The 16698-nt window shown below is 40.0% G+C and overlaps 2 protein-coding genes across 7 annotated transcripts in view; one reads left to right on the top strand and one right to left on the bottom strand.

Annotated features, from left to right (window-relative positions):
• The window catches only part of LOC126865184 (TWiK family of potassium channels protein 7-like), a 364862-nt gene that overhangs the window by 125173 nt on the left and 222991 nt on the right, over positions 1 to 16698 (top strand). The gene's annotated exons all lie outside the window — the stretch shown is intronic.
• Positions 3896 to 6635, bottom strand: LOC126865186 (activity-regulated cytoskeleton associated protein 2-like). 2 transcript variants are annotated; one of them, XR_007689462.1, is made up of 3 exons: positions 6072 to 6635; positions 5096 to 5989; positions 3896 to 5062 (listed from the first exon to the last, which is right to left on the bottom strand). XR_007689462.1 is itself a non-coding variant. In XM_050617403.1 (2 exons), the coding sequence occupies exons 1-2, from the start codon at positions 6153 to 6155 to the stop codon at positions 5159 to 5161; spliced, it is 915 nt and encodes a 304-aa protein (XP_050473360.1). In that variant the 5' UTR covers positions 6156 to 6635; the 3' UTR covers positions 3896 to 5158. The 2 variants fall into 2 exon arrangements, 1 of the variants encoding a protein (XP_050473360.1); XM_050617403.1 differs by having other exon boundaries at positions 3896 to 5989.

Below are 16698 nucleotides of genomic sequence, written 5' to 3'. Positions count from 1 at the left end.
GTTCTTGAAATAAACGTGAATAAACCAAAAATATTTTGTGGTATATTAAAATACAGTATACAAAGTGAGACCAGGAAACTGATACACCTGTTAAGGGGTGATTCTATGTAAAATTATAAAGTCTTGGCAAATGTTCAAACTCGATTTTCTCGGAAGCGAAACGATGTATGAAAAAATTTTATTGTACATTTCCGATTTATTGTCTCACGGGTCCGGTCTCACGCTATGTAGATATCAGAAAGAAGTTTTACTTGAAACAATATGTTGTTTAAATATTAAAAGAAAAGTTGAAAACCAGTGATTTTTCATATCACGAAAATATCGCCAAAAATATTTTATAAAGTTTATAATGATCAGAAAAATCTCACAGATAAGGAGGTAGAAGCTTCGTTTAAAAGAAAGAAGAAATAAAAACCATTGTTTCGTGAATAATTAGTGTTTTTTCATAAACAATTGAATTTGTGTCAGGGTACATTATGCAGAGCGACCAGGTCGAGCTTCGCGATATGTCAAAGGGAACACTAGAGCCCTTTGGGAGGATCTCGTCCGAGTAATGGGAATGACGACCGATTAATTGTGAGAAATACAGCCGCGATCAATTATAGAGAATATGAACAACACGACGAATATCTTATATCCTACATATTAAGTTAAATTATACGAAAAATATACGTAAAAATATGTTTGTTATAAGGAGGCACGAATAAACTTTGTATAGTTTAATTCAAGTTACATGCTATACGTATACTACTCCATTAATTACAGCAAAACTGTAGATATTCAAAACCAGGACTAAATGATAGACAGTCGTGTATTAACTACGGCAACTTATAGTTTTCAAATAATACAGATAAATCCTTTTCTACCTTCTAACATTCCCCGGCTGTACTTTCTCCAAATTTTATACATTTTGAAATTTTATCGAGATATTTTGTGAAAGAAATTTATTATTATCATATTTTATTATTAATTTTTAAATTTATTATTATTATTATTATTTAAGAAGTATTATAATTACTTCGGATACCCGAAGGAATCATGTAATACAAGGGTTTAATAGGGAGTATTAACCACTTACGCCTCTGATAAACTGATTACAATAGATCGTTATTCAGAATAACCTAAGAAGCACTATATACCAAGGTTTCCATGTCCAATCTTTGTTGAGAAGCAGGGGTATATTAAATATCCCTATATGTTATACAAATTATTATACCAGTATACCAAATATACTATATCGACCAGGTTCCTTTTCCAAAGCGACGACGAAATTATTTTATTATATTTAACATTTATTAATATTCAATGTTAGAAGTGTATTTAATAGAAATCATCTAACACTGACGAAACTTTCCGTTTTGTTGTTGTTGTTGCGAACTATTGTTATTATAATAGCTGTGAACTATTTCCATAATTAAAAAATCTATAGGTGTTTTGGATAGGCGATGCTGAACACCGAATAAATCGCAAACGTGCTCGTAATTGATAAGCATCTTCGTCGAATAATTAGTGGGATCGCGGAGAAAAATTGAACGCATTTAGTAATAAATTCGTGGGCAATGATTTCGAACGGACGCATATTCCTTCCGCGTTCGCAGATAATGCGTATAGCGTTTTCATTTTATTTCGAATAACGATTTCAACCGCTGCCTCGTATCGGTAAAGCATCAAATTTGCCCGATGTTTACACACAGGTTGACCGTACTCGCAGTGACTTTGGATAACCGTTATATTTAACAATAAAAATAGCGCGGTGTCCGCCATTAGTTTGAGCATCACGTAATGCTCGCACGGTGTAAATATTGTTCGCGTTATTCTTTGAAAAAAACCATTTGTCATTTTAATTTCCATTTCATAATAAAGCGAAACTCTGTCGAACGTTTTCCAGTTAGCCCTTAAACAAAAGTCAGACACAAATTAGACGATCGATAAAATTTATTCGTCGTTTGTCGTTTGCAGCGAGAACGTGATCTTAAAATTTTCTGATTTCGATTTGATCGTCGAGTTTGAAGTTCTTTCGATTCTCGATCTCGTGATTTTGATAAATTGCCGACGTTTTCGTTTAATCGTCATTCCGGTCCCTTTCGAAACAGCAACACGCTTATGATAGCTTTATGCGACAGCTAAATTTGAACTTTATTGTCGTAACCATCGCTATCGTCATTATCATCATGGCTTAACTGATTGTGGTTGCACAAACGTAACGTGATGCTTTCATCAACCTATGTAAATCGTACATTACTCGTAATACCATAGACTGCAGTTTAACGTTCAACAACTATATGTAGGTACTTTGGAATAATAACGCTATGTTTGGCAATAAATTCCGTTGCTGTTATTACTTAAGAGACACATGCGCGTATGTAATTCGTGTTTATAATCTCCTAAAGTATTTCGTCGTTTGCGATAGCATACATTTTTACTTGAAAAGTTAAAATTAATTGAAAAATTACGCGAAAAGATCAATTATTTCGGTATACATGAATACAAAATTCAATGAATATTTATTAGAATATTGAAAGACTCGTTTCATTTTTAAAACATCGTCGCGAGCTAAAGGATCTCCTTCTGTATATATTTAAATATTCGTAAATTCATAGGAAGAAGCTTTGAATCGTGTTATGCGTAATATTTAATAAGCTTTATTCCGTGGCGATAACATTGAATTTTTAAGTATCTTGTTCAATGATGGTGGGAAATATTCTTAATACAAAGTTAAGTACGGCTAATAGATCGTAGTACATAATGAAGCAACGTATTCTACATCGTGAGTGATGAATTGCTTCGTACGCTAAGTATCACACGTAGCCCATTAATACAAATCATTGCGGCATCTATAATTATCTCCAGTAACCAACCGTCCGTCAAGGCAAAGCTATTGTTTCAGCAAGGCCAATCTTGTGCCTATCTAACCGTTTCTCTCCTGTACCTTGCTCTTGTCCGGATCATGTTGCACTCACTGTAGAACCCATTGATTTTCAGGATGTCGGACATAGCTCTCGGTCACCCGCAAATAAACCTAATCACCACTAGGATGTTCTGAATTGTCAAGCCACCTTCAACACTAGTAGCGTCGAGTCCGAAATTAAATTAGTGTTGCAATCGTCAAGACGATACCTGTTGTTGATAACGTCCATGATCGTCGTTTAATTTGTCATTTCGTTTTTCCCTCTGATTGAGATATGTATTTTGGGTTTATTTCGAGTCGAGAAGTCGAAATGATAAACGACGTACAGCGGCTACGAAAAGTATTACGCGTACTCGATCAGATTTGAATGTCATTTATCTGAAAATTATTTTCTCTCGTTTCGATTGTTCATAGGATCTCTTCGTTTATACCGCGAAGTACTCTCTATAAAATTGTAAACTGTGCATTTTGAATTATTTCGAAAGCTACGTCAAAGTATCGTTTGCCTTTTTTCTTAAACGAATGGGATTTGTATGGACGTACTTGCATACGCGTGTAACATAATAATTACAATTGACGCGATTACGCTGGATTACATTTTACCAGATAAGTCACAGAAGCTAACGAAAATCAGATACAGCGACAGATTAATCTTATGCTCTTTGACTTTCACATGCGCTTGAGTCTTATCTGACATTCTGTACTTCTTCTTGTTTTAATCCGCTTACACGTTTGTGGGAAAGATGTACATACGTTTAATATGTATCTACTAGGAAATATAGCTCTGTTTCGTGGATGCATCAGATTACACTGATTCTGGAAGTACAATCCCTGAGTATTACAGTAATATCAGTGTACCAAGTATAAACGTAACAAATTTTTTAGCTATGAGTTTAATTCGGAGTGTATAATAATATTAGATCTGCATCGAGTGCTCTACCGATAAATCTAGACCATATGTCATTGAGTAAACCAAATAGAATTATGTCGATATATCATAATCTTGATCATAGTTCTTTTTAGATCATAGTAGCTTAAGAGCTAAGGGATTGAGGAATACTAAAAAATTACATACTATTTATTCTTCTATTAAACGAGTAATTTATTTACAAATTTATTTACAAACTCTAAAAATAAATGTTAAAACAACCAGTACATCAGATTATTTCTAAGTACGGTGCATGAAAGTACAGATCAAGTACTTTCGCACTAAAATTTAAAAATCTACAAACTTCGTCTCGTGAATGTCTCGATCATGCAATAGATTAATTAGTAGGTTAATTATATTAATTACGTTAACTCCGAAAGTATGATCGTATTCGTCGATACATTTAAACAGATCGATACAATAGTCAATTCAATGCAATTCATGCGAACTAGTCCATTTCGGTTTACATTCGGAGTAACTAAACCGGACGATCGATCAAGTCTGTCTAGAGGTCATCGAGGCTAGAAGCATTCTCGCTGCCAACATTGTTTACGTTCTTAATAACTTTTGAATTCTCTAACAGTGGACCACTGGTAACAACTGGGTTCAATTTCCGATTAATAATTACCGAAGCGTCGCACGCCAAGAAATAAAATTGCGAAGGGATAACTTTCTTCTTGGCGAAACGATTCACGTCGCAGGTGACGATGGTGTCCGCTGCGTGTAACTCGGGACACGGGTACACGTGCAGACCAAAGGCAACTTTTCAAAAAGGAAACATGGACTTCCTGGCTGCTCGTTCCTTGTAACAATGTCTTCTCGTCTCACCGGGATCTTTACGCTTTTCCACAGTAATGAGGGTAGATGGGGTACTGGAACGAGTAGATTTAATTTCCCTCGGTCCTTATACCCATCTTTCTCGTCTTTGCCAAGAGCTCGCAGTGGCAGTTACGTCGTCCTGCGCCTTTCCTCGTCTAATTGCTCTCCGGATCACAGCACCGTTGTCTTTCAAAGGCAGCCACCTTTGTTGCCGATCGTTTTCGATTTTTCCCATGGTTCTTCGGCATCCGTATCTTTAAGGCGGTATTGTATCACTGGTATCGTTCCATAGTCGGATTAGAGAAACGTGTAGACAGATTTTGAGAATCTAATAAAGATCATTTCGACTCGGTGAGTCCCGAATGATCGTTAATTACATCGATAATTCGTTGATAACTGGCTGCTAACTGGTTGATACCTGGTTGATAACTGGTTGATACCTGATTGATAACTGGTCGACAACTGACTATATTACCGAGATGCTTATGCTTATGGAAATTATTCTATAAATGGTATGAGGTGAGGTTAAAATCATCTAACGGAGTACGGGAAGTGTTTGGTGTCGGCAGGATATATTCCCTGTGACGGTCGACACGTCTACGTCGCTTACTTTTGAATTTATAACAGTCCACTTCGCGACTTCTCTCACTTTCGTCAAATTCTCTGTAGTGTGTGCAGAATTTTGTTGGTTTCTCAGCGGATATTGATGAATCAAAGCTGTATCTCTCAAATCGTCGCAGTCTCCTTTTATATCCCGAATATTCCACGCGACGAGCTGCGCAGATCAGCTGATCGAAGGTAACTATCGTCTCTCTTGGTATTTTCTTCCGGACTTTTGACTTCAGTAATGAATAGATCATATCGATCTGAACATCTTCGGAGTGGGTTTGAGGAAGTTCGTCGAAAAGAGCTCGTTTTTGGTTAATGAACATTTCTGTTGGAATATGATCATCCTGTTTTACGGAGAATATTTGGTGGTATACCTCGTATGGTTGTCTTTTGATCGAGAACTTTCGTTGTAATAGTTTTAAAGCTTCGGACCATATGTGAACATCCTTTTTCATATTGGCCCACCATATAGCGGCTTCTCCTTCCAGTAAAAGAGATAGTTCTTGCAAAGCTGTTTCATCTTTTATTCCCTCTATATCCTTATACAGCGTGATATTTAAGATGAAGTTGTCCACGTCGTGCGCATCTCCATTGAACCGTGCTGTATAACCTACGAAACTACCGACTTTTGGCGCTGTTGATGGTTGTAGTGTCATGGCTCTGGTCATGAAACGGGATAGCTGGTCCTCTTGCATATCGCGGTTCGTGGCTACGCCCAAATTTGCCTAAGAAAAGAATTTCTCTGGTAATTATATGTTTCCATCTTTGAAAACTCGTAATTTTCTAACAACTTAATTTTGTAAATACCTCGCCAAAACTCTTAAGTGGCTCCGCGAAACTAGCAAATACCTGCGAAGCAGAATCCTGTTCCATTTGCTTCTCAACATCCATGATCGTTGCTCGAAGAAATTTCTGATTGTTTTCTTTATATAAAAATTGCTCGATTTGAAAGCGGTTGCTATTCACTGACTGCTGATTTCAATTTCTTATGCAGGAAACGTCCTTTATATACTTTTCCTTTTCCTGAAAATTCGTCGGTCAATTAGAAATTTGTGCGAACCCTAATTGAACCTTTCGTAGGTTGTTTGATCCACTTAGATAGTAGTGCAAGTACGTTCTTTGATTTGTACGTTAACGATAGGTAAAAGGAAAATATTCGGACATTAGCATTATTTTCATTTGTACGTTTTGTTTTTGAAATGAACGTGAATAAAAGCAAAAATATTTTGTGGTATATTAAAATACAGTATACAAAGTGAGACCAGGCAAGTGATACATATTGTTAAGGGGTGATTCTATGTAAAATAATTAGTCAGATCGCGGAGAAAAATTGAACGCGTTTCATAATAAATTTGTGGATAATGATTTCGAACGGACGCATATTCCTTCCGCGTTCGCAGATAATGCGTATAGCGTTTTCATTTTATTTCGAATAACGATTTCAACCGTTGCCTCGTATCGGTAAAGCATCAAATCTGCCCGATGTTTACACCCAACTCTGAGTCTCGAGTGATCGTTCAAACGTGGAAGATGTCGATCGTGCTGGCTCGATCGCCTAAATCTCGAATTAGTGAAATATCTCTTGAAACTATGCTCTACCCGATAAAAATATTTTTGATCGGACTGCTAATAACAAAGTAATCTCTACTGATCACGATTCGAGATTCACACTGTACATGTATATTTTAATGGATTGTTCCCGTAAACGATAAACAATAGTATAATCGTAGGTTAAAAACAAAATTAGGCTGTTACAATTTACGATTGACAAATATCTGTTGTCATATGTAATACGCGTACAACGAAATATATATATACAGGGTGGTTGGTAACAAGCGGAAAGGGGGTGATTCTACGTGAAAAAAGTCGAAAATATAGAATAAAAATTTTTTATTTTTTTATTTTTTTTTAATTTTTCAAAAAAATTCAAATTCAAAGTCGATTTTCTCGAAAACAAAGCCTCAAACGAAAAATTGTTATTCTATATTTTCAACTTCTTTTTTCGCGTAGAATCACCCCCTTTCCTCTTGTACCACCAGTTACCAACCACCCTGTATATATTCGAAAAATAATTTCTCGGCGATTTAATATTCTTGACTTAATCCTCGCGCGAGTATGAATAGTGAATAGTAGGAAGTAATAACTGTTCCTCCGAAAGTTTCTTGAATCTCTTTTTCAAATCTGATGTACGAGTAGCGTTGTTCGTAACTCTGTTTCGTAGACAAAATTCACTCCCGCTTATTTTATTATTTCGTCATCGATCGTACTCTGAAAGAATCGAGTTGCTCGACGTGCGATTACTCGAGGGAGTTGGCGTGTCCTCTACGCGGCTGTCAAGAATATGCGAACCTACGTGACCATGTTTCGGTGGATCTTTGTAAACACGTTCTATTTACTTTTCTCGCGGTTCCCGAAGCTTCTCAGATGCTCGGCCGTACAGGCCATAACTCGGTTTCATGATCAAATTGTCTACCCTTCGTAGAATGTGATTCACGCGGGAGAAACGTAATGTAACTCTCGGATCAGTGGCTACCGGGGAAGAATCTTCGTCATCCACGCGTGGAAAAAGTTGGAGCCACTGGACACGTGTTACGAGCCTGCGTTTTTGAAACTTTCGCTCCACCCCTCCCCCTCCCCCTCCCCCTCCCCCGAATCGGACACACGGAACGGCGCGCCGGACGACAAATGAACGAACTTTTTGCTTCCGAGGACAGATAGGTCTTCTCGGCTGGAAGCTTATCGCCTCTTCCGCTCTGCATCTGTTTCCAGGGCTGTCTTACTTTTTTCACTATTTTTTCGTGTCATTTGTTGTTGGATCTTGGCACAAAACTAATATTCGTTGCGCACATATACGCGGATGTCGTATAGGTATTTATGAATTTCATACGCTTCTTCTCCTTTAGACGGATTTTCACTCGCAACACACTTTTTCGCTCGTTGCAATATGTTTGCGCTGGAATGCGTCGATCGATAGGGTTCGTTTATTTTTGCTGCTACGTTAGGTTCTAAACGAAGTTGTATGGCATTTGACTTTACTTGAAAAGTATGGGCGTAAAGGCGTGACCGTGGATGTACCAGGTAAACAATGTTGGCAGCAAGTGCGGGATAAGAGCGAGACGCGAGAGTACGAAGTATGAAAACAGACACGAGTGGTAATAGCGAGAAGTCGTCGAGTGAGTTGTAACGGCACGGGTATACGAACGAAGAACGAAGTTTGATTTAGAAGCTTTCGAGTCTTTTTATCTCGTTAAAGCAGAGATAAGATCTTAACGGAGACGTTAACGTCGACAAGAGTTCTAACGCATCTGATCCTAACTTGTTACTAATTTTTCTTGAGAACTGTTTCCTTAGTTGTGTCAATTTCGTAACACCTCCACGATAACTGTATTTCCCATCGTTGCGAGAATTTATAGGCGCAAGAGAGATCGAATAAACCAGAATTCTAGGAATTTTGATTTTACCAATAAATACATGGTCGAATAATCAACAGAAACAAGATGTTTGAAGCAATAAACCGTACGAGTACGAGATTTCTTGTCTTTGTTGCAAACGTGTTGTCGCAGTCGCGGCTTTGTTTAAAAATGAGAGAATAAAAGGGATTACAATTTCGAGATGCATATGGAACGTATGAGCGTAGCGCGTATTTGCGCGTACGTAACGTTAACATTTTTCCGTGCTTTTATTCAAATCCGACATCAACGTCCAACGATACGATACAGTTGATTCGCCATGTAACGTTGGAATCTAAACGTTGGAAACGTCGAAAAATCGACCGATTTTTCAGCCGAACGTTTCAGAAACCGTCAGTCATGACGCGCAGTTATCATCTGATTGTCAGACTGATCGATAGAGCAGAAGCAACAATATCTCCGCAGACTGACCGGATTTCCTCTAAACGGACCGCGACGGATAATCGGGCCGATCGACAGGCAGCCAGACCTGCCAGCTAGGAATTCGAATCGCGGTGGTACATATTCGCGATTCGATCGTCGAGAGATTCCAGTCGGTACTTCCAGTCGTTCCAGTTAGTCGATGCTGGAGAGTAGAACGTTGCCACGCTGCCATTCGTCTGGTATTTGGTCAGGGCTTCTCGTTCGGTCGCGGCTTACACTTGCAAATGTATTCGTAGCTGGCCCTGGCATTAGCGCCGACCAGTGCGTTCAAATTGTTCTCCGAACTGTCACAGCTGTCGCGTTTCGTCGCGTCGTCGCCAGATATGGGTGAGAGGAAAGCGACGAAGGATGTCGGATACCTCCGTCCGCCTGCTTATATTCGAACGCGAACGCGAACCACCGAGAAGAGCAAATCCTGGCTTATCCTTCAGACGGATTATGAATTAGAGAGATGAACGAGAGATTTACCGAACCGGAGTTTTCTCCTCGCGCTATTTACCGACTCGTCGGGGTGACCCTTGTCATCGAGATTGCCAACCGACGAGAAAACTTGAGTGGAGTAGTGCCGACGATATTTTTACGTCGTTTTTGGATCGTTACATCTCGGCCAATGAAGCAAATACGTTACACGATCGATAAATTTGAACTGCGAAATTTTCTTGCTATAACTTTATCGATAAGATGTGTTTAATAAATAGGAAAAATAACGAAAACGAAAAAACGATACAAAATAGCAGGTTAGATTCTATTTTAAGAAATAACCAGAAGTCACGTTCTTATCACGAATATCATGTATGAGAACCATTTCTGGAGATCTATTTTGGGTTAGTGCTCTTCTTCTACAACTCCTCGTTGGATTTCTTGACGAGCCTCTTTTCCTCGGTTCTCATTATCTGTTTTTATTCTACCCTCCCAACGTCAGTAACTTGTTAGACCATTGTTGTTGTCGCGGCATGATATTTTTTAACAATCGCATTTACGTACTGTATGCGAGAAGAAAATCTCTTTAGTGGTTTAAATAACGCTGGTAATAACACCCCTTCGTATCGTAGTAAATATCAAGTTTTGGCCGTGCAACGTATCTCTTGAAGGAGTCGTTAAACCGCAACATAGACAGGCGATGTTCTAATCCGATCCTATTAAGTTCCTTCGTATTATGCTGGCATGCGTTCAAGAAGAACGAAACCTCGACGGTTTCACGACGCGGTTCATCGAGGTTCGGTCAGGGTCGATATTAGCGGTCTCATGAAATTTACGACCGATAGAAAATTTTGTGCCTTCGGTCTGGCACTGGGCCCGCGTAACGCGAAACTACACCGAGATGGAAGCAATCCCTTACGCCGCTACTTACTTTTACGAGTTCGAATACGAGTGGCGCGATTCTCAAAATCAAAGTTTATTCTTCTCTCGCGGCATACCGCGTCGCGTCATTCGTCTACGATCTACGAATTTTCGCCAGATATCCTTCATTTTCTACCTTTCGATAGACAAACACGCTTGGAAGGTACGCTCCGCGAGGATTTTCCCTTGCCGAAGATTCTCGTCGATGAATAACAACTGGAAAAAGGTTAGCGGATTCCAGCGAGGTGAAGGTGAACGTCTCCGAAGAGAACGTTTCGTCGCGTTTGCTTTAAATTTACGTAAGATTGGATTGCCAGCGTTCCGGTTGAAAGACACTGAAATTCACGCTGAAGCAGTCCGGTCCAATCAGAAACTTTCTCACTTGATCCGAACTCTTAACCGTTACAACCCTGATGAAACGATCCGAGAAGTTTTACATCCGAAACATTTCACCGGCATTTTTCCTGGCTCAGGCGATCAGGTTGGATGATCTAGCACTTCCGTTGGCAGATTCTATAGAGCCGTGAGAGAATCCATTCGCTTAATGCTCGTTCGCTCGCTCTGTCGCCTTCCTTCTTGTTCTATTCCACGAATCGCGGCAACTTGCACGCGCGTCTCCTACTTCTTCGCCACGTTCGTTTTCCCTTTCTCGGAGTTATCAGCAACTTTCCACTTTAACTAACAACAATTCGGCAAGCAAACAATTAAGCTTCCTCCGCGGAACGGAAAGTTGGCGCGTCGTCGCGTCGCGTCGCGTTGAGTCGAGTCGAGTCGCGATGGAGTTCCGTTTGTCAGACGGTGTGGCCGTGTCACAAAGGACCGGAGTGCACGAAATTAAAGTATTAACGAGCCACGACGTTTTCCCGTGGGTTCTCCACCTAGATAAGACACTGACAGACAGAAACTAGTTTCGTGACTCAACTTGCCTCCTCTAAAACTTAACCTCCGGCTGGACCTGAATTCTTCATGAGACCCGATAGCATCGTAAGTTGTCGAGATCTTATGCACCGCTGTTCTAGACGGCAGTTAGGCTAATCTGCATCCAGAATTGATAATGGCCAATCGAACTTGCGCCACGCCGCGTCTTCCACGGAATATGTGCTCCGGTTGAATTTGAATTATCGCCACGCTAACGTTTTATGAAGCCATTACAGTTACCTCGGTTGATTGGCGATCTTACAACGATGCATCGATTTCATAGCGATTAAAATTAATTTGGTACTTTAGAACGATAATCAAGTCGGTGAATACGATAAAAATATGGTTCTGTTAGAATCCAATGACGTGATTTCCAACGACTAGCGATAGGGTAGCGATATTTTTCTCGATCGAGTAGCACGGTGTCCGATATGACGTAAATGGCGCGCATGGATGTTCGATCAACCGGCTTGTAACGAACCAACTAATTCGGCCGGCTTATCGTTGATACCGTAAACCTCAAACCTCAATCGTCGTATGAAAGTTACAAATAACCGTTCGATCGTCCCGTGTACAGCAGTCGAGATCGATCGGTGGCGATGCGCCGCATTATGCACTTCCGTAAACAAGTTCTCATTAAAGGGGCCAGGGAATAATTTTCGAAATCGTTGAATGGCAAGCGATGCAACCGACGTAATCTACGGCTGAATCAGAGACGTTGGTGATGTACGATTGTTATGGTATTATCGCGAGTGCAACCATTAGCCGCGGATCAATTGCATTCGAGTAAGTCCAATCGGTGATTACGAGCTCGCATGGAAACTGCGCAATCCTAGTATGATCCGACGGAATGCCGGTAATTCCCAGGATGCGCTTCCATCGTTCCGCTCTGCATACTGACTGAGCGTTCGATTCGCAAGTTTGCCCGGTTTTCGTTCGTTCCTGTTTCTCCGAATCGATCACTTTCGAGCTCTGGCAATCGTATTCGCCAGCGGATGATGCCTGCGAGCACGCTGGCCGCGATGCCGCTATTAAAGATCGTCTATAGTGCTAAACATCGACGCGGCGTACGACGCGACGTTGGAGATATATCGCGTATCCTAGTGAAACGGTGCCGTTTTAATGCTTCCATCGACGCAGGATCGACAACGCGATGTCACTCGTACCGATATTGAACACTGGAAACTTCCGACTGCTTCTATTTACCGCGATCCATCCGCGGTATATAACTAAACAGAAACTCATCGGACAAGACAGACGCGCTTATTCCGGTGCGCGAATATGAATCATCGAAGCAAGCAATCGCGTACGATTCAAACAGATCTAGCGTCAGTTACGAAAAACTTTCACGGTATAACCATTTACGTGTAACCAGATGCTTCCCTGCTTATTTATCATTCTTGTTGGTAATCCGGTGCGCGACGATAAACGAAGGGGTCTGGTGGCAATTTTTCAGTGTTACCTTGTTCGTAGTTAAGAAACTCGTATTTTACAATTAGAGTTCGAGACGAAATACGCGTTGTAATAGGGAGATACGCAGCAACATGATAATATAGACGATATACGCATTGGAATGGCAGAGCTTTCTACGCATGTACGTCGAGATAGATCTTTTTATAACTTTATCATTCAGAGTTGTTTATCTTGCAAATTCTAGTTTACAAATTTTTCAAGAGATCGTGTTTCCATATTACGACGCTTTAAGGATGAGAGTGCAAGTACGGTACGTCACTATCTTCAACGAGGGTTGAATAAGCCATTACTCGAAGCGTATTATCCTTTTCCGTTAATTAAAATCTACGTAATGCGCCGGCTCTGTTCTCTCGTTTCTCGTAGATGATTCATGTATTATTCGGCTAGAAGAGGCGGGTTGCACGGCAGAGGCACAAGGATTTCAACGTTGCGGCGGTGGTGCGCGATAATTGAATCACGCGATATAAGGCTGTACTTATGGCTTGTCGACGTTCGCCACAATAGCTGCTTGTAATGTTGACCTATAGGAGCTTCCGTTTCTTTGAACTTATTTACTCGCTGTATACAATGGCGTTTGTATCCTCTATAAGTGGCTTTTCATCGGGCACGTTTAGACGAGCGCGAGCGACGCGACAGGGGGAAACGGATGTAGCGTAATTGAATGCGAATACATGGTCGAAGATTCTCCTTCGATCTTTCTGATTTCCGGCAGACTTGCGTTTATGTCTCTAACAAAAACTTGAAGGACTATTCCCGAACACCGCTTTGCCAAACGACAGAGATCATCGAGAATCATATTCTCCCCTTTTATTCTTCTTGTCGTATGTGTTTTCCCTTCTTTTTTTTTTTTTTTTTTTCGTTCGTCAATGCAAACCGTATTCGTCGAACCATATACACTTTCGAGATCCTCGTCCCATGGCTAAACGTCGCATGGCGAGGTGGATGTTACCCGATTTAATTGCTAAAAATTAATTCTGTTATTTTTGTCGGTGATTATCGATCTATTTGTGATAACATTTAGACGGTATAAGGACAGTAAATCAGTATGATCAGTTTCTTACAGTTCAATTGTTACTACATGTAACTAAATATAATTACGTGTACGTATATATAAAATATGTTTCATTTATTTATTAAATTTAACGTATTAAAAAATTTATGTTTAATTTCCTTCGGTCTGCTCCAAGTATTCTTCGCAGTTTAAAACGTAATACTTGACAAATTCTAATCTTTCGTTAATATTATTATCTCGTTCTCTGCTACGTTATATCAACGACTATTTGTTATAATCATAACGATTATAGGAACACGCGATACACGCGATTACATGGAAAATTATTTTCCCCATCTTGTAACGTTAAAACCTTCCTTTTGCCTGCAGCGGCTTTTACAAAACTGTCGATTGGCTAGATCGAGCAAATGCTCCCACTGTGTGTCGTTACTGCACGTCGGTCTTAGAAACGAGAGATTAATTGATCTTCCTTTATCCGAACTACCTCCTCCATGGGCCACTACTTACGCTCGGCTGGCGACGGTCTACGGCAAATCGCGGAGGGCAAAGTGAAATAGAAGTTCCATTTCTCAAGTTCGATGCATCATAGGTTTGATTTATAGCGTGGAGATCGCGGATGCTGGGGATGATAAGTTGACGGGCGTTACATCGTAGCGTCATAGGTTGAACGGCACCGATCTACGCGAGAATTGGAAATCCTAGTCGCGTTGCAGTTCCACGAAGATAACGCGGAACAAAGAAGAACAAAAAGACCGTCGGATAGTGCTGCGTTCGATACACCAATAATTTTCGCTACGTTGCGTACGCGTCCATTGATACGAGCAAAACGTCTAGTGTTTGCCTATCAATAGGCGGGCGATATAACGGCAAACTAGTAGGTTGAACGGTGGTATCGTTGGAACCACGCGTTTGTCCACTAATTCCTGTGATTTTCTAGTTATTACAAAATATTTGCTACGGAAAGTTATAAGCTAAGTTCTCTTGGCTAAGCTAAATTTTGTACAATCATTTATCGAGAGCAAAATTCAGTAGACAGATAGTGGAAGTAGATATCGTACTTAATGGAGTTCGCAAAAATATAAATGTAACTTCAATTATTTTCCAAATAATGTAGAATAAGGATATATATCTAAGCAAATAACACTAGTACTAGTTCGATCGAATTTCATAGATGCTTGAACTACTTGTCGATTTATTGCTGTCCCCGACTGTACATTGAAACTGAATTTCGATCGTCGATGTGGTGGTAATAGTATGATTTGACCACAGCTAACACAGTTAACAGTAAGGTTTACTCGTGTGCAAGGGCCACATATCGAGATAATTACTTTTAACGTGGTAATTAATTCTACAAGATATAACGCTGCAATTACTATCAAGTAGGTAGCCGACCAGACTCGAATTAGTTACTCCATTGCGTATTCGTGGTTGCTTCGGATTGTAAAACTTAGCAGCGTGCTTCATTGTACGCGCAATCTTGAAAATAATTGATATACCGTTTCTGTGTTATAGACGTGGACAATAAGAATTATAATTTATCCATGGGAGGGTAGTTTGGTAAAGTTCTCGAGAATCGAGCGACTAGGGCTAAACGTACCTAAACGCGAGGCGAGACGGGTAGAAAGCGAACGGGCGGAGCGAAAGGAATTAACAGCACGACGAACAGTTAATTGTTCGGCCGCGAACAAAATGCAGTTAAAATTTTCTCGCGCGGTCAGCACTTTCTGCAATACGCGCCAGGAGGACGCGAAATAATTCAACTGCTTGCATAATTAGTTCGGCCGGTTAGATTTAACGAGGGCAATAACGCTACTACCTCGTTCTACGACCACTTAGAATATTAAACGATAAAGCACTGACAAGTCCACTTTCGCACCGATAGCTACCGCCTCGTGTTCACCGACGCGAGCCGCTTGTCGCTTTGATCTCTAATAAATTTTCTCGGAAACATTGTACGTAACGTGGAGTCTGCGTTTTTAACGACGTAACTACGGTAGAGCTTACACAGAGCGATCGTCGCCTTTTAGAAGTCGAAAAGGAAATTTACGAACGTTATTCGTGATATTGTAGAAGGATGATTTATTCGCGCCATCGTAACGATGGTTCTTCCTCTCGTTGTTTTTCTCTTTAGGTATGTTAACGCGAGAACTTGATACTTGGACCTGTGATAAAATGTCAGAAAAGGGGTGCACGCAATGCGAGTTCTGCGTTTTTACGACTTAATTACGACAGAGGGTAGATTATATCTGCCACCTTCGTAAACTGCTAAAAAGGTTTAAGAGGTGGTGTTTGTAACTTTATAACGGCCGTTAAATTCTTCGTTTACATCGCCTTTTATTTTGTTTTTACGTTGCTTTGACTTTTCCTATATTTCAGTTTACGTTCGTACGAAATTCTCCTAGATATTTTGTCGTCGACGTTTCTTCGGAAAACGCGATACTGTAGAACGAGAACGTTAGTTCTCGAAATAACTTTTATCTTTTTTGCTTTACACGAACATTTGATATATTTGTTTTATGAATATTCGGTAATTATGGTTTGATGTTATTCGAAACATGTAATTTTGTTTCTCCATTGTGTGCTCCTCTAAAGCTTTTAATCGTAATTATAAAAAGCACGAAAACCTGACCGTTGTTAACATTAATAGCAACTGTAATTATGAGAATAAATATGGTTTGCAAATCAAACAATATTTGCATATTATTCGTTGCACGTTGCAAGATATCAAGCAAAAATATCGGTTTCATTACGATTCCCTTAATATGATATAACAAGAAAAACCGTCTGGAAAATAAGC

Source organism: Bombus huntii, chromosome 4 (genome assembly GCF_024542735.1).
Source record: "Bombus huntii isolate Logan2020A chromosome 4, iyBomHunt1.1, whole genome shotgun sequence".
Classification (NCBI taxonomy): Eukaryota; Metazoa; Arthropoda; class Insecta; order Hymenoptera; family Apidae; genus Bombus; species Bombus huntii.
Note: the sequence above shows the minus strand (reverse complement) of the source record. Positions and strands in the feature narration are given on the sequence as shown.

Excerpts from the sequence above, each read along its gene's own strand:
- LOC126865186 (XM_050617403.1), bottom strand. The coding sequence starts at position 6,155 with ATGGATGTTGAGAAGCAAATGGAACAGGATTCTGCTTCGCAGGTATTT. Across the intron at positions 5,990-6,071 it reads CACTTAAGAGTTTTGGCGAG|GCAAATTTGGGCGTAGCCAC; the intron begins GTATTTACAAAA and ends TTCTTTTCTTAG.